This window comes from Siniperca chuatsi, linkage group LG23 (genome assembly GCF_020085105.1).
Source record: "Siniperca chuatsi isolate FFG_IHB_CAS linkage group LG23, ASM2008510v1, whole genome shotgun sequence".
In the NCBI taxonomy this organism is placed as follows: domain Eukaryota; kingdom Metazoa; phylum Chordata; class Actinopteri; order Centrarchiformes; family Sinipercidae; genus Siniperca; species Siniperca chuatsi.
In genome coordinates this window covers 19,628,303-19,646,287 of record NC_058064.1, presented here as the reverse complement: position 1 = coordinate 19,646,287, position 17,985 = coordinate 19,628,303, and the positions used below count along the sequence as shown (strand labels likewise).

Below are 17,985 nucleotides of genomic sequence, written 5' to 3'. Positions count from 1 at the left end.
GCAAGTCTTCAGTCATACATTTTCTTCCACTCAGGATTCTCACACACCCAAACCACTTCTAATTAACATGAACGCATCTTGATGTAGCAATAGTTTTACAGTAACACATACTAGAGAATTTCAGTCTGCAGAAAATGAGTATGAATTAAAATTTTTGGTGCAACCTGAGGCATGTATCTTGGGTTACATGTGTCTTTGGGTTCATGTGTCTCTATGTAAACGAGTTGTAGAATCCTGTAGAATCAGTCTTCAGTGCACAGTCTCACATCTGCAGCTCATTTCAGGGTGGTGATTTTCAGGCTGCAGTGTCTGATGGGGGAGCGTAGCACTGGACCATCACAGCATCCAGCTCTCTGTTTATCTCGGATTCTCAAACAAAAGCCTCCCAGTTCCTGTCTGCTTAGCGCCTCAAATCCACAATCTACTCCCCTAAACTGCTCTCCTCTTTCTTTTCCTCCTCTCCTCTTTGCCAAGATGTGATCCCCCCCACCCCCCTTCTGTTTACTGTGTAACGAGGAAGATCTATGTTCTCATGAGACGGGGAGAGCTGTGTTTCCTGACAAATGCAAGTAAATCAACAGGGCCAGATGAATTAGCCTGGGCATGCTGGAGACCACAGTTACAGGAGCTTGTTTTCCCTTTGCCCTCTAGGCCTGAACATGCTGACTGGGAATCACATTTTGTTGTTGGTAGCTCACTAATATTACAAGCATTTAGTTGACAAATGATTTCTTTATCCATGGCACACCCTGGTGGTAAATAAGTGCAACTGAACTTATTGTTGTACATACTGTTCTTTCCTCAATGCATAGTCTTGATTTTAACTCAGGTAAATTGGAACAATTCCAGCTGAAAACATTTTCCGTAGTGAAAATTCACAGACCTTTTTATAAAATGTCCCCAACTTGATCTAATAAGATGTAAAATTCTGAAAGGCAAGTATGCTGTACAACATATGAGCTCAGGGGGTACTTAAGCTGCTTAATGTCTCACACACACACACACACTTCACACATCATTTATACATGCTTTAATACTTGTGACAGTATACTTGCTTTGGCTTCCTACTAGTTTACTGTAACTTTTTGAACCCTATTGACCCCCAAATTCACTTTAAACCCCCGAAAACTTGGATTCCAATCTCAAAGCGATTGTTCGGGTTTTTTTAAGTCGGGTTGTAGGAGGTACTTATCGATAGTCAGTGTATCACCTACAGTAGAATGTGCAGGAATATAGAAGTCCTGCGGTTGAGAAAATGTAGTGCCAAAGGAAAGGGCTGTCTGACAGCACGGTAAAGCGGTAATTTTACTTTTTATAGCGTACACTGATATTGATTTTAACCATCTACTGTAGGTGATACACTGACTATCGACAGGTACCTCCTACAACCCCACTTCAAAACACCCGAACTACCCCTTTAAGTTTTTCTCAATTACATTATATATTCACGACTAAATAAGCAAAAATCCAAGTTAAAGTTTTGACAAAACATCTCTAGCTATCATTTATAACAAACAACTGTCATCACATTTGGATTCAAATATTGCTTAATTCTGATTGGTGCATGGGACCAGTGGGAGGAGGTTAAATGAAAACACAAATACAGAAATTTCTCATGTGAAATAACCAAAACTGTTCTAACTTCTACTCATAGTAGAAAGAAACTGACTGAGAAAATGTTTTCAGGGCCTTTAACTTTAGCTTAAGGGAGTTAAGTTGCAGGGTCTTGTGCATACCAATATATCTTTTAATTCAGCCAAAATTAAGTTTGGGCCCATTATTAGTAACAGTCTGACAATATGGTGATTTGTATGCCTAGACTAAAAGTGACTGTACATGACATGTGGATAATTAAATACTGTATAACCATGACCTGGTTATACAGTGCTTTTAATCAATGGAGTAGAAAGGGTGTCCTGGTCTGCTTACTTTCCAAGACCTTAAAGCTGCTAAAATCAATATTTTTTTATTAACAATGGATCAAATGACTATATGTAATGTGAAAGGAGTCGCTCATAGTGATGAACCCACAGAGAATTATCACCCAGCTCTGCAGTTCCAGTCAGCTCTACGGAGCGTGTTAGCGTCTTTCAGCTCATCGTTTTGGTTTTACTGCCCTCAACTTTCACTTTTGGTTCAGTCTCACTGCTCTCATCAGAGCCGTTTACAGCAGCAGCAGGCAGCATTTTCAGTGAAAAGCTCTGGTACAGCAGAATGACATAGATAGATAGTGGAGCATTTACTATAGCAGCTGGTGGACAGCAAAACCGAGCTAAAAAGAGAGTCAATACTGGCCTTACAATTCACCAAGTGGACACAAACGGGACTCGAAATGAATGCTAATGTTGCTAAATAAACAACCATTTCCTAACATGTTTGCCAAACCAACTTTAAAAGTGATAATATGTTAGTTTTGTGTTTACAGCTGGTTTACACTGCCTCCAAGTGGCCCAAAAAACCACTTAATGCAGCTTTAAATCTCATTTTAATTTTTGTAATTCTAGAAAGACAAACCAAGACGGTTTTGGTGAGTTTTATTTTGTTTCTGTTAAGTTTGAATGAAGTAGTAAGATGTTGTGATGATCTGCAAAGTAAAATTACTATATTTCTCAATGGAGTCCGGTGGCTTTAACAAGAGTGCTATAAAGGCTGTTTCTGGTTAAACAAAAAGGGTCTTATTTTTTAACACTAAGGTCTATCTCTTTCCATAATGCTGTCAGACACTTATATTAACAATCTGAGCCTGTCAGCAGCAAAAACAAGCCCTTTTAGTGGACAGACATTGACGGTGCGCAGTTGCCCGGACGGATTACATTGCAGCCCTGTTTTGCGGCTGCCAGCTACAGCGCTATCGCTCAATACTGGAGAAATTTAAAAAATTGTTGCCCCCATTAGTCACTTAGACACAAAAACATGGGAAAATAGGGTCCAGGTTGAAAAATACCTAAGTTTCCCTTTAAGGAAATGTTTTCGCTTCAAGAAAAGCTGTAATATTGTATATGTATCTTGCATATGCAGCTCAGTGCTACCGAAGCTGTGTTGTCAGGATGAAGCATCGATCGTGTACTGTTTTTGGTTTGTTTATATAAGAATAAGTTGGCAGCAGACACACTGATGACATACTATGAGGACATACAGTCCAGTTTACATGTACTCAGATAGCAGGACATAAACATGTGTAAATGTCCTTTGAAAGCCAGATTCATGCAAAAACATGAGGACAACAAACACGTCAACAGTACAATTTATTCAATAAATCAACATATTCATCATATTCAGAGCAACACTTCTGTACAGTTTAATAAGATAAATATTTATGACACATTTTTGTGAGATGACTCATCAGCACCTCAAACAGATAAATCAGTGTTTTGAACATTGGAGCAGATTAAACCTGAACGTATTCACTTTAAAAGACAACACTTAAACCGAGAGAACTGCCAGTGCTGTTTACTGTGATGAACCAGGAAGAAAGTTTCAAAACAAATTTCTCATCTTAGATAACTGGACATTCCCTGCATGCCTGCCCTCCTCTCCTGCTTTTTCCAGTTCCTTCAGCAGACTTAAAGTGCTTTGAAACCAAGCATGTTTTTAAGTGGTTATTTTAAGCCATAAACAGAAACCCCATCTGTACCAGGGTCAGATATTTTAACAAGTCTTAAAGGGAACGCTCCATGCGAAGGAGAGATCTATGCTTCAAGACTATTTACAGGCTAAGATTATAATAAACCAGACTGCATATTTGTAACATTAAAAAATGTCAAAATATCTTGTAATGATGGAAGATTAGTTTCTAGGAATTTATATTTTGATTTAATAAACTGCAACAGCTTGGCACATTTATGGAGTGCAGCAGACAAGTTCCATATTCAGGCCAGCATCGTGCAGCCCGGGCACGTTTAGGGAGAGAGCCAAATAAGGGGAGTGAATTGAGAGATTTGGATGGGGGTCTGAAAGCATGAAATATTGCTTTTGAATGCTTTGTAAAGATCTGTCAGACAAACAGTAAAACAAACAGGTGCAGACCTCCATGAGAGCTGACAGATGGCCTCTTGCTCATTAAAGATGCACAAGGTAAGTGTAGAAGCAGAAGCAAAAGCTTTGAAAATTGTGAACTTAAACACCCAGAAAATCCGAAGGGTGATGATAAACTGCACGTGGACGGTGTTCTGCTTTTTGTGGATACATTATTTGTACACTGTGAGTTTGCGGTTTGTAATTCTGATTAAGGGCTAGAACTAAAGGACTATACCAGTGTTTTTGCATGTTTTACCCCATTTACTACATGACATACTGTACACTGTACATTACTCCAAATATCTTGAAAACACACCATAAGATTTGTTGGGAAAATATTTTCCACTGATTTTAATTCGCTATGAAAATCCACAACCTTTCTGGTTTGCGGCCAGCCGGGGATCTTTGTTGCATGTCATTCTCTATCTCTCTCTCCTCTCATTTCCAGTTATTTCTATACTGCTGACTATCCAATAAAGGCAAAAAAATGCCAAAAATAATTACAAACAGAGCAGAACTAGTTCATAAGATGTGTTGTCTGACCACATTAGAAAGTGTTTATACATACGCTCTGGAAATGAACTGCTTTGTTGTGCATCAACATAGAAGCAACAGGAGAAAATTACGGTCCTATCAGAGCTAAGCATATAAATTACATGCTCGGTAAACACACCTGCAAGCTTCAGGCTTATGAGAGGAAAGACAGAGCCTGCTACTTTGAGTCTGTGTGTGTGTGTGTGTGTGTGTGTGTGTGGGTGGGTAGGTAGGTAGAGAGACAGACAGACAGACAGACAGACAGACAGACAGACAGACAGATAGATAGACAGATAGATAGATAGATAGATAGATAGATAGATAGATAGATAGATAGATAGATAGATAGATAGATAGATAGATAGATAGATAGATAGATAGATAGATAGATAGATAGATAGGGTGGGGTTCTAATGATAATAAGAATTTCACAAAATGTAACTTTCACAAAATCTAAAATACTGAAGAAGAAATATCCTCAAACAAGTTTTAAGACTGCAAGTCGATTAACACTGCACGCTGCAATAAATGTGAGCAGAACTAGGAAAAACACATTAATGAATCTAAGAAATGTAAATCCAAGAAACATATGGTATGCTTTGAAAAATGTAATTGTCTATCTATGTAGTTCAAGGGCTAAAACATGTAAAAACAAAGTGTAAATGAAGGTTCTGTAGTTATAGAGCACTGTACCTTGCCTAATGTTTTTATGCAATGGCGTCATCAGACTCGGATAAGGACTACATTAATATAAAGTTAGATAAACAGTGGTGTGCTTTGGTTTCTCCTGGGCTTGACTACCCTTGGATTGAGATGTATTGGCAAAAACACAGGTATTGTCCTTTTAAGTTCAAACATTTCACTTCTTTTAGGTAGAGGTGTCTATACCTGCCAACAAAATGTAATTTGTGCAAACAATCACGTGCTGATGAGATCACACGTGGACTAACATGTACATGACCTTTGAACAAGCATGTTTACCCACAAACAAATTCATCTTGTAATGTGCTAACCCCATGTCTTTAACTTATCTTCCAGTGTTCTGGTGTCAAGGAGCAAATTATGTTCAGTTAAAAACAAAAAAGTCATAAAGCGGGTGTTTGGCCTGATTCAGCCTGCACGGATAAATAAAAGTTCTGAAACTTCCAAAATAGGTCAGGGCAACTTAGAGAGCCAATAAAGCAAACTAAAGCACTTTGTTTAACAACTTTCTGCACCTATCTAAAAGTACTAAGACGTCACTGAGCTCTCTGGGTGCTCTCTATTTAGTGGAGCTACAGACACAAAGCTATAAATAGGCAGCCAGGATCCCTGCTTCCTTGAAACTTCAGTGTCTGTATCAAACAAAGGCTGTCGCCAGGCGCGGAGTGTGAAACACAGGAATCTGAGATGAAGTGAAGCAGCATCTGGAGAGTGTCACTCTGAGCGCTGCTGTGAGAGCAACGCTGCTTGGTAGTCCCCTGGATGATACTTCAAAAAGCCTTTAGTTATCCAGGGAATGTTGCCTGAGCACACACGCAATGTCTCATTTCAAATTTGAACTGTTCCTCAGCATTTACAGTACACCTGCGAGTTTAGTGACTTGCAGGCATTTTCCCGGCATATCCAGGATTCAACCCAGCAACCTTTAGTTCACAAACAAAAACACTTCTGATGTTGCCTCCGTTGCCAAAAATCTATGCCATTTGTCTTCTTCCTCTACCTGAGCTCTGACACTTGTTCTCTAGTTCAAATAAATACCCATCTAAAATGATCTCTTATATTACAAGCACACTCTTCTCTTGCAGTGCAAGTTATGCTTCTGTTTATTTAAATGGCCAACATTAAAAGCTATTTAAGACTTTTATAGCTGCAATTTATAGTTAAGATTACATACTGGTGCCTCCATTGGCAACAACTAACCCTAACTAAAAATTATCTTCACACAGCGTGCTCATGTTTACCAACCCAAGAGGGGGTCAGCACTGGCCCCTTTGCTATAGTGAAGGAAACCAAAGAAGTAGTGGCGAGCGCAGCTTTTTCTAGAAGAAGCTGCTGTTGAGGAGTTTTGATTTCTATTTTAGGGTTCTCATTTCCTGTCAGCAGGTTACATGTCTAAATCCAACCAGTATGTCTACATTCATACTATAAAACAATTCATATCAATAAAAAGATTAAGAATAGTTCTTAAGGTTTGGTGTCCCGACTTTGCTAATAGCCAATAATCACAGCAAGTGTAGACAGGGTGCGAATGGTAACATCAAAGACATTTACTGTTGCCCCAAAAATGTTTCCCATCATTACTGGCCCTGCTCGTTTGTGTATAAAACACCACTTTGCATTTGGCTCAGTCGTGATCTTTCTTGTGCAAAGTCAAACTAATGCTGGGACCAGTCTACGCTGATATTTGTGCCTCTCAAAATGGTCACTGTGTCAGATTAGGCGATCAAAAACCATACATTCTTGCCGTGGCTTGGCCAAGAAACATGGCGGACTACACATGGGACCCCACCAATGATAGCTCACTGTCTTTCACGACTTGATCAGGAAGGACATGCCAAGGGCCGACTTCACCAACAACATCATCCTTCTTTTGCTCCGTCATGTTTACAGATGTGTGCAGAGGAGTGCTCAGTGCGCCTATGGGCCAACGTCACAGAAGCTGTCAAACTGAGCAAGAGAAAAATTCGAATTTTCAGAACATTGTGAGGCATCCTAGATGCCGTGTCAGTTGTCCTCCACTTTGACACACTACAAGGAATGAAACGAGCGAATGACGTGTCCCAAGCTCATTTTTGTTCCCTGATGCCCCAAGTCTGTCTGGTCAGCCCATTATAGCAGTGGTTCCCAAACTTTTTTCAAGCACGACACCCCCTCACAGGAAAGTTTTTGTCATGGCATCCCACACAGGCAGCTACCACCTGTCCGTAAAGCTGTAAGCCAAATAGCTTTCACTGTACAGTCTGAATTTAGTTCTTTCGGCCGTCTCAGAATGTGTTGAGGACTAGGCTATCAGCATTTTTGAGCTTTATTTACAGTGACACATTTTTCCATCACTTGCTGTGATGAGTCGCTATTTCTAACAGCTGCACAATTGAAAAACTCATTACTATGACAACCAGCAACAGTGAGTCGTCATGTCATTAGCTGCCGCAGGACTGCATATTTAACAGGGTTTTAAAAACAGTGATTCTGATGTTAATTGCTAAATATAATGTTGCCTCTTTCTTTTTCATGCGGTGAAACGTTATTAAAACTGCTCAATATAAAAGGGAAATTAACAAATGCTGCAGCACCCTTGGCTCGTCCTCAAGGAATACCTGGGTGCCGCAGTGCACACTTTGGGAACCACTGCATTATTAAACTGATATGATGCTATAGTCTGATCCTGGCACAAGGCATATCATTCCGCACACTGACAGGTATTCCAGTTCTGGTAATGAAAATTGCTTACTCTCCTAATTGCTTACATGATATTGCTTGATATTGTTTGCTTGAGTGTAAACACAATGAATGAATTTCATTCGGGCAAATGCAGCACCTAAACAACTCCAATAGAGGAGCTCCTCTCTGTCTTTACTTGCAAGTCTTGAGGTGGAAAGTGCCCTTTTGAAATGCATAAAGTGCATGTGAGAACATTGTGCTTGTCACCAAACTGTGTGTCTACTGTTATTATATCTACTGAAGTGGCACCTTTGCTGTGTTTTCTCAGACTTGTGCAGCAGCTCTGTGAGTCTTCAGTCTTTCTTTGAGCACTGATCCAACTCCTCCTCCAGGCAACACTCACTGATAGCAGAGGTAGCTGATGATGAGTTTTGGTATGTTCAGCTGACCTATGACCTTCAGAGCTCTGGTGCCCAGCTTTTTCCTCACTGCCAACCTGCTGAGCTGCTGCAGACTCATAGGAGTGGCTACAGACAGAAAAAGTTAGATATAAGTGTTCACAATATATCGTGCAACAATGAGTCATGGGTCTGGAAAATGGATTGCAATACAGAGTAGCTAAAACTTGTCAGCTGGCTCGCACACTATTCTGAGAGTGATTGGTAACTAAATGTAACTATGGTTTTTGGAAAGTCCTATATGATATCATAATAAAATTATTATTTTAATTTAGGAAATATTTGATATTACTAAACTGTTTTCTACCCTTATTTGTTTGCATTTAAAGTCTAAAAACTGCTGTACAATCCTTGTTTCACACTGTGCACCACTTTCTATATAAAGCTCTGTCACTGGAATTAAGAGGTGTAAATCATCACCTTCTCATATGCATCCAGTTACAGTGGCTAACCTATATGTAACTGTATATATAGTATGAGCATCATGGTAAACAACAGGTGTCATCTGTGTGAGACTTCCTGGAAGTGAAAAGGGATCCTTGCTTGCCATCTGCTGGTGCTATGTTGACATTACACTGTTCCAGGATTAAAGGCAACTACACAAACAAGGAGATCTAAATAGTAATGTTTGTTTTCCATGCAGCCCTGACTTTTGTGAATAACTTACTCTCATAAAACTGTAGGCATGATGCAGAGGGAGAGCCTGGCGTGGTGTAATCAACAGGTTTCCTGTCGTGCTGATCTCTGGCGTAGATGTTGGCCCCAAACTCCACCAGTATCTCTATCATCTCAACTCGCATGTTTTGAGCAGCATGGTGCAGCGGAGTCTCATGTAGCCGGGCAGCATTCACTTTAGCACCTAAAAGGAAAAGGACATTAATATCAGCTCAGCTGAAGGATCAGGCTGTTTTGTCTTATTGTAAATAAATGTCATTAAAAGATCAAAACCAACAATGTGTTAGTCCGTATCTCAATACTTTCTGACTTCCCTACACTGTCTGTGGCTTTCAGCCCCAAGCCCATTCGTTCCTACTGAAGATGTAAATCTTTAAAAACAGCTCACAAATATAACTAGAGTTTCATTTTTTAAAAAGGCTCAGTAATTTCCTAAAACAGCTGGTCACTGTATCAAACCTTACTCAAACAGGAGGAAATAGTTCATTTGTTGGGCACTATTTCCACTGTTTTTAATAGGTTTTGAACAACAGTGGCACTCTATGGCACAGACACACAATACTTGTTATTAGGATACTGTACATTCATTGTTGGTTTTGGTCTTTTCATGGGATTTGTTGACAAAAAGAAAAATATAGAATATTATCAACCTTATACTTAAACCTTCATGAACCTTTTTTTTAATAATTAAACTAGAAATCACTAATACGTTACAGCCAACCATTATCCAAGGAATACATAACATTTTAGACTGACGTCCTCAATGCCAGGTGCTTAGGTGCCTATATACTGTATATGTCAGTTACATTAACATTATGTAGATTAAGAGAAGGGTTGTTTTGAAAAAAAATAAGTAAAAACCATACATATTTGCCTGAAAATTCTGATGTGCATCAAACTTAAATAAAAACCCATTAGAAAGTCAGGTATAACATTTTGACTCATATTCAAGTATTCAGTAATCCTCTTGCTCTATTGTGAATATCTCACAACTCTAAGAAAGGGTGGAGAACTGATCATCTGGGTTTGATGGTTTATTAACACCCTCCATATATGTAGAGGCAAGTTTTCAATTTCCATCCACAAGGTAAATCCCACTGGGCTTCTCTCAAAAAGGAAAACATTTGGAAATGTCCAACCTGTCTTTCTCTGTTCATATATGCTCTTATACAAAAAATAAACAGAATTGTCATAATAATCAAATTTGCAATAATATGCATTTAATAACAAACTCAACGCTGTTATTTGTAGTGAATTTTAGCTTTTACACAAACAATAAGCAAACACTGCTATCATGAAAAGAAAAATGTGAATTTGGTTGGTTTTGGTATTTTTGGTTGGTGTTTGGCAACTGAAACTACTTTGTTAAATGGTCATTAGTGAAGTATACACAATTTGTACTTGACAGACTAAACCATGCAAAACTGCAGGTATGGCCACATGTATACTTGGTGTCTGGTACCGCAGTTTCAGCTGAAGTAGGAGAGAGTATTATCAGAGGCCAACTAACCTGTGCAGTTACACCAGCACTGGAATAAAAATACCCAAACTGGCCGTCTATCTTACTAGATTTAAAATATGACCTCCAAAATCTGAGCAGAGTTAACATACAAACAAGAGCCATGCGACATCTGGTTTGAGACATTTCCCCATCCTGCTTTGCACTGACGCTCACCTGCATTGAGCAGCACTTTAACACAGTCTGTGCGTTCGTTAGCACAAGCCACATGCAGCGGGGTCCCGTAGTAAAGGTCGTACGCCTCCAGACAAGCACCCATGGTAATCAGGAGCTTCACACAGTCTGCGTTTCCTGAAAAATGACGAAAGAATATCGTGTCACATACCTTTATTTATAAAGATTACTGTCAGGTGGGTAACTCGATTTCACAGAAACTAAAAGGCATGTAAAGTGAGCTGAGGCACTCACCTCCCATGCAGGCCTCGTGGAGGGGCGAGGCCGTGCGGGAGGTCAGGGTAGGGTTGGCCTTGGCACCATGCTCCAGCAAGAGCCTCACACACTCCAAACTACCAGCCGAACAGGCATCACACAGCGGGGTGCTCCCATCTACGTTCCTCGCATCCACCTGAGATGCATCACGGGACACAGGATTATATATACAATAGTACTTCAAGTTCTTCCAACAGAATCATATTTCCTCTCCTCATTCACTCAGTTTCTCTAAAAACTCCTTTCTATGTCTTCCTTTAGTATTTTTCTTTTCTTTTCTTTTTGTTTTACATAATTCTTCTGTGTTCACTGCAATATAATCAACGCATCATGTTTCTGAACTTAATCGCTGAATATTTTTAATGAATGAAATGTAAGAATTGTGTGGGATATAGTCTACGGATTAGGTTAAAGTATGCAGTGTATTGAAAAGCTAGCTGTCTTCTACAAAAGTCACCCATGATATGGCAGATAGGCATCTGTCTGTGTGTCTGGCTCACCTGGGCTCCAGCGTCCAGCAACAGCCGGACACACTGGGCCTGTCCACGGAGGCAGGCCTCGTGCAGTGGTGTGATGGAGTCCACCGCCACGACATTGACTGAAGCTCCGCTTTGGATGAGGTGGTGCAGCTGGGAGGCCTGGCCGAGCGATGCTGCCTTGTGCACCTCTGTTCTCTCTGACCAGCAGCCTGCAGGGGAACAGGTCACAACAGAACGCATTGCTTGTGTAGAGGATGGGTAAAAACTCAGTAGTATCACCTATTCTTGTTCTTGTAGTATGGTGAATAAATAAACATCTTAATTGTGTTGTCTGTTTTTCTTTTTATTGTAACTGTGCTGTGCTGCTGTTTAATGTAAACTACTTTATGCAGCATTTTTGAAAATTGCTATATAAATTATATGTATATAGTACTAAGTACAGTATAGTATTGTCTCTAGTATCACATCTTAGCAAAATAATATTGAGTTGACAGCAAGAAGCACAAACTAATAACATTTCAAGTAAATGTACTAAATGTAAAATACTGTAGCTTGAGGATAATTAACAACATGACAACAGTCAAGCATGACGAGAGGAATAAACTGTATGTGCACACAGTTGATATTCAGCTCAAATCGTAGGTGGACACAAACATACTATTCTTATGTTGGCATACTTCCAATGTCATCTCACGGTACTCGAGTTTTTTGTATGTCGAAAGCTATTTATACACACCTGCAGTAACACAAATGTAAAAATGCGGAAGAGACGCTAACAGCAATAACAGAAAGTTACAATACATACAGTTCAGCTGCTGGAAACAGCTGGCTACAATACAACACGCAGGGGCCGCCGCTCGCTAGCATGTTAGCTTGCCCGCTGACAGTCCATACACATTTCAAACTGGGTCAAGATCCGAAGAGCGACAGTCTGACCGGTCATGCTGTCTTTATTTCATACTCACCGATGTCTCCAAAGAAATATGGCCGAGCACTTCCAACTTCCATCCTGTCTTTTTCTCCGCGCAGAATTAACAACGTTAAGGCAGAGAGACACGGGGTGTTTGTAAACAGCCGCGTCCCGGTAATGTTTACGTGCGGCAGGAGTCACGTGACATACCAGGCACTCATGCTGGGGTTTGTAGTGTTTACACCAAACAGGCTATTTCATGATCTGTGAAGAACGCAACAACTATTTATTCTACGTCAGGATAAATAAGGCTACATAATACACAACATTATATTACAATACAACGACAAGGACATAATTTAAGCAGAAATGATGACGTCAATCCTGAGTCACGTGGCATATATTAAAGCAATATGGTGGATAACCGAACATTTTAAATTATAAGCAGATGTGTTGTCCATGATGCTACTTTTTAGAGATGAGAGCTTTTCAGAGACTATATTTAAAATCAAACAGCACTCTCATACAGGTTTAGAAATCCATTCATGGGTCACTTTAGTGGTGTGGGGAGATCACAGTACTGGAGGTAGCTGTGGATGCGGTGGGACATGTCCAGCTGACCTATGACCTCTGAGGCTCTGGTGCCAAGCATCATCCTCACGGTGATTCTACAAAGCTGCTGCAGGCTCAGAGGATTACCTGTCGAGAAGAAGAGGTTTTCATATGCCAAGTTATCGTGACTCAAAAGCAAAACTGAGGAAAGAGAAAAAAGACTGCTAATAGCTCTCTGAAGCAGCGCATGAACTTACTGTCATAAACCATGAGGCAGGTGTAAGCGGGAGACGCAGGTGTTGTGTAGTCTACAGGCTTTCTTCCCAGGTTGTCGCTGGCGTACACGTTAGCTCCAAACTCCACCAACAGCTCGATCATGTCCACCATGCCGACACGTGCTGCGTGGTGCAAAGCTGTCTCGTGGAATTTAACCGAATTCACCCTGGCACCTGCAGGAAGTTAAGATGAGCTTAGGCCAGTTTGTTTGGATTCATGACAACTGAAATGACCTGACTTTTTTGGTAAGTAAAATCCACCCTCATACATGTCCTGTACAGTGCTATTACAGCTGACAATAAATCCTGCATTCCTGGGCTCATTTTGTTTGCTTGGTGGTGTTTTTCTTTGTCCTGCAGATACCAAACTTTGTCATAGTTTTGTCTTCAGTCTCTAAGAATCAAAGAGCAAGGGGCTCCTTTTAGAGCCGTCATTCTGCACTGACATTCAACAATCATACAGTAAGAAATACATCATAAAAGGCACAGAGACTAATTTCTACACCCTAACAGACCAGAATGCAATGCAGCCAGACAGCCAAATTGTGTGATTTGAGTAAAGGACCAATTCAATAATTCTCAACTGGAATCTGTTGCTCACTGCTGTTGCTGTTTTCGAAGGTATACCATAAGGATTTAAAATGAGTTTGTTTTTCTATTACAATATGAACGTTTTTTTCATAACTTGCTCCCACTGGTAGTAGTGATGGATTACTGATCGAACGCAAGATTCAAGTCTCTGCAAGTTGAATTTCATAATTACTAACATTACCAGTGGCTGTTTGGAAGATGTGAAAAAGGTGTTTCATCACACTCCAAACTTGTGATATCCTTTGGTGAGCATACATCAACTGTCCTCCAGATGCTTTGAAGCACTTTACGCAATGTGTTTAGGCATTGACCTTGTTTTTAAAAATACGAATAGTGTTCTAATAGACATTTACTATATGTATACCAGTGGTTGTTGAGTTTTCTTGTAAACAAACAAAAGTTAAGTTTAGATTCACCAAAACACATTGTGTGCATCCTTGAGCTCTAGCAATGTGTCTAGTGCATTTCCTTCTTCATAAAACACTTGCAAAGCTGATTTTGCAAGTGTTTTAAATCCAGCATCGTTTACATCCATCTTTACTTGCTAGAAGTCTTCTTCTTCCCTGTCTTTGCTGGCGCATTGCTGCATATCTTGGCGCATTACAGCCACCTGTCAATCCGTTGGCAGCACAGTGTATTCGGTCACCTGTGTGTGTGTGTGTGTGTGTGTGCGCGCACATGCACAACATAAACACAGCGGGCCGGGGACCCACTCCCACAACAACAGCTCCATAGCGCTACTGGAGGTCACAAACTCCACAGGAAACCTTGAACTAAGTTGACTGTAATGAAAACACTGTGCATAATGCATCATTCATGTAAAATGGGAAAGAAAGACACTAGTGACTGAAATTAAAAGACCTATCTACAATTATCTGTTTAATTAAAAAGGTTGAAAGTAATGTATGCTTTCACATGGTTACCTTATTAATAATTCAACTATCATTTATCAATTGCTTCTGTTGTATTTTGATGTTTTTTGCTAAGGTGAGGATGGCAGTCATAAATAGTGAAAACATCAACAGAAAACTTCCATCTTGGTGAAGAGTCTGTCGAAATCAAAACCAAAACAGTTACAACTAGGTGGTGCCGGCAGCAGTTCCCACCTCAAGTGAATTTAGTATAAACTCACACTTGTAACCTCGTCTAATCCCAACAACAGTAACTGCAGCACAATACAGAGTGTGCGTGTCAGTGTCATCATAAATGTGAAGTGATGCAGTCTGTCACAGGAAATGTGGTGCACATTTTAAGTTATATCTTAAGAATAAGGTATAGCATAACTCTCCGACTACTTTCAAACTAAGCTACTTACACACTCTTCTCTGGGTCTTGTCAAAGGGCATTGTGAGAAATGTAGGAAATCAGTAACAAAAGCAGAATTAAATTAGGCAGGTTAGGAGAAAGTAGGTAAACTTAAAAATGACACCACCGTTAAACACTTCATCGCAATACAGAGATCTTTCATACTTTTTTTCCGTTTTAAGAATGGATTTATTTAACACACTTTCTGGCCTGCGGTCTTCTTGCTGACCTGCATTAAGCAGCTCCTTGACACAGTCCACGTGTCCTTTAGCACATGCGATGTGAAGGGGTGGACCAAAGTGGACATCGTACGCCTCCAGCTGGGCACCGCTGGCTATCATCAACCTCACCACTTCAACATTACCTGAGAGGAATGTAAAGTTTTACTTACAGTGAAGAAGTCTGATGGGGTGTGACCGGTTGAACCCTGTCTTATTGCTGCTTAAGGTTTACCTTGTATACAGGCCTCGTGGAGTGGCGAGGCGGTGAGGGCTGTCAGGGACGGGTTAACTTTGGCTCTGTACTCCAAGAGCAGCTTGGCGCACTCCAAACTGCCAGAAGCACAGGCGTTACACAGAGGAGTGCTGCCATGGATGGTCCGTACATCCACCTGGAAGATTCCCATTTTATTTTTCCTATACAACTTTAGATGATTGTCAACGTTTTAATGACACACGTTACACTATCACAATGTGAAAAGTGGATGATCTAAAGAGACGTGTTGGCTCAAATCCATGGTAACTTTTGAGACTGTAGGTTGCTTCACAAACCCCAGAAAGGTACTATTTATTCTGTATTAGATTGCATCACTTTATATCGGTGTTTGTGATAAGGTGTCCCTATTTATTTGAGCCTTTTATTTCTTCACATCTCTACAAGTGAGGTTTGGTCCTCCATAGATGGGGGGGTAGGAGCATGGAGGTTTATCCCACCTGGGCTCCAGCCTCCAGCAGCAGCCGGGCGCAGTTTGGATGAGCCTGTATGCAGGCTTCATGGAGCGGAGTGATGTTGTCCACCGTCACCATGTTGACCGACGCTCCGCTTTCTAGCAGCTGTTTCAGCTGCAGGGCCCTGCCATGGGACGCTGCTTCATGCAGGGCAGTCCGGTCTGCCCAGAAACCTTACGCAGACAGCAACACATTTACAAATATTTGAGCACAGTGCTACGCATTGTTCGGGTTTTCTATTCTTTGTATGAATGTTTGCAATTCTCACAACTTTAAAACTGTTTTAAATAAAGCTAATATTGTAAGTACTCCGTAAAACTCTCTTCGTGTTCGTTTCCGAAATGTATAAACATTCTAAACAAGACTTGCTCTCTTTACACCGTAGACAAAACCTGCATGTTCATAAAACATCTTAACTTTACTCTTTTAAACTTAACTTTTTGTCCAAGCTTTGCCTTATTAAAACTATAGGTTGTGAAAAACATATTTCAAACTTATTATTGCTAGGCAATAAATAATACTAATAACAATGTAATAGGAACGGTTCAATTATTAGTATTAGTCGTAGTAGCTGTATTAGCTAACGCTACTCAGCGACAGAAACTTACGTTACTTTATATTCCCTTGGTGTATTTGCCTTGGCAGAGTTTCTTCACCTCAACAACATTTTGTAACTTTTAATAACTATTTTGAAATAATATCTCATGTAGCCTACCTTAACTCGCTTATTAGCCTGTGTGTTACTGTCTTGGTATGAATGTATATATTAGTAGAACTCTACAGCTTTAGATATGACGAAAGCGGCACGAGCAGAGCAGGGCACGAGCACGAGAATATGATTAGACGTCAACAAAATCGACTGCCATACGTGACATTCTTAAGGCAGCTGACACGTGCAGTATGCAAGCTGTTGTGAAAACAGTGCTCACCGATATCGCAAAGAAACGAACGGCGTGCGGCCGTCACCTCCATGTTTCACCGGTGAAACACTTTGTGCTGAGCTGTAGCTGAGGGAAGAGGACTCTAAACGTTAGCTAACGCTGCAAGTGTCGAATGGAGAGGCAGCAGAGAATCGTGGGAGTCGTAGTTTACAGGTGTGACGTTTCCTGTGCTGCTACTTAGAGGTATTCTCGTGGTATTTCCGAGGTCCCCAGGTTAGGTATGACAGAACAACTCAGTTCTGTGGTAATACACAGGACATCGTGTAGTTATGCATAAGACATCTATTATATTTCATAATGCAATTGATGTAATTAGCCAGACTTCTCAATATTTTATCTGTTTTACTTAATTAAAATAGAAGCACCTGTTAAAGGTGCAGTACCGCTCAAACATTCTCAGGCCTTTAATGAATCTGTGACTTGCAAAGGCACAGGGTGGTGAGCTTTCAGGTGCCAGCTGTAAAAAACAAAGTCCTTTTAGGTTTTGGTGCTGGCGGTGCATTGTTAGTTTAACTGTTCCGTTGAGAGGCTCACTGAGAGTAAGAAAGATCTAAATCAAAAACCTTAGCTGTTTAAATATATGAAGCACATTTCCTCTCTCTAACAGATTTTTTTTTAATTTTTAAAGACTTTTCGTTTCTTGGATTATGGCAGGAATCTCAAACTGCAAATGAAATGTTGCTATCTGTGCGATGAATCATGAATCCAAAACCCAACAGAAATAATTAAGTGTTCTGAAATATCATTTGAATATCATGATGCAAATATCCTGAAGGTGCTTTCTTCACTGTGATGGCTATGGTTGTAGGCTTCTATAACCTGAAATCATACAATTGTCATTCAATATCCAGTTACTTTGTTTCAGGGATGATTCATCTTTGGCCTCACCATCAGTAAAAAGCTGCTGTGAGAAGCAGAAATCTGTGTATTTCACTTGTGTCCTTGTTCACGCCACACAAACAGTCTGAAAGGTTAGAAAGAACAAACCAA

General features: G+C 40.3%; 2 protein-coding genes across 4 annotated transcripts; both read right to left on the bottom strand.

Annotated features, from left to right (window-relative positions):
- Window positions 1–3,232: 3,232 nt before the first annotated feature.
- On the bottom strand, window positions 3,233–12,570 carry LOC122871663 (ankyrin repeat and SOCS box protein 13-like). The gene is made up of 6 exons (XM_044187046.1): window positions 12,440–12,570; window positions 11,496–11,683; window positions 10,975–11,131; window positions 10,723–10,857; window positions 9,040–9,231; window positions 3,233–8,441 (listed from the first exon to the last, which is right to left on the bottom strand). Exons 1-6 carry the CDS (start codon window positions 12,480–12,482, stop codon window positions 8,314–8,316), a joined length of 843 nt encoding a protein of 280 aa, XP_044042981.1. The 5' UTR covers window positions 12,483–12,570; the 3' UTR covers window positions 3,233–8,313.
- Window positions 12,571–12,642: 72 nt separating this feature from the next.
- Window positions 12,643–17,132, bottom strand: asb13a.1 (ankyrin repeat and SOCS box containing 13a, tandem duplicate 1). Of its 3 annotated transcripts, none has more exons than XM_044187043.1 (6): window positions 16,984–17,132; window positions 16,040–16,227; window positions 15,561–15,717; window positions 15,337–15,471; window positions 13,194–13,385; window positions 12,643–13,083 (listed from the first exon to the last, which is right to left on the bottom strand). In XM_044187043.1, exons 1-6 carry the CDS (start codon window positions 17,024–17,026, stop codon window positions 12,935–12,937), a joined length of 864 nt encoding a protein of 287 aa, XP_044042978.1. In that variant the 5' UTR covers window positions 17,027–17,132; the 3' UTR covers window positions 12,643–12,934. The 3 variants fall into 3 exon arrangements, with proteins under 3 accessions (XP_044042978.1, XP_044042980.1, XP_044042979.1); XM_044187045.1 differs by lacking the exon at window positions 16,984–17,132 and adding an exon at window positions 16,663–16,966; XM_044187044.1 differs by lacking the exon at window positions 16,984–17,132 and adding an exon at window positions 16,770–16,965.
- Window positions 17,133–17,985: the final 853 nt, after the last annotated feature.

Bases quoted from the DNA above. Each gene is read 5' to 3' on its own strand.
- LOC122871663 (XM_044187046.1), bottom strand. From the start codon at position 12,482: ATGGAAGTTGGAAGTGCTCGGCCATATTTCTTTGGAGACATCG. The intron at 10,858-10,974 runs GTGAGTGCCTCA...GTCATTTTTCAG, and splicing joins CCACGAGGCCTGCATGGGAG to GAAACGCAGACTGTGTGAAG. The intron at 8,442-9,039 runs GTAAGTTATTCA...TTCTGTCTGTAG, and splicing joins ATGCCTACAGTTTTATGAGA to CCACTCCTATGAGTCTGCAG.
- asb13a.1 (XM_044187043.1), bottom strand. From the start codon at position 17,026: ATGGAGGTGACGGCCGCACGCCGTTCGTTTCTTTGCGATATCG. The intron at 15,472-15,560 runs GTAAACCTTAAG...CATTCCTCTCAG, and splicing joins CCACGAGGCCTGTATACAAG to GTAATGTTGAAGTGGTGAGG. The intron at 13,386-15,336 runs GTCAGCAAGAAG...AACTTCCTGCAG, and splicing joins CAAGGAGCTGCTTAATGCAG to GTGCCAGGGTGAATTCGGTT.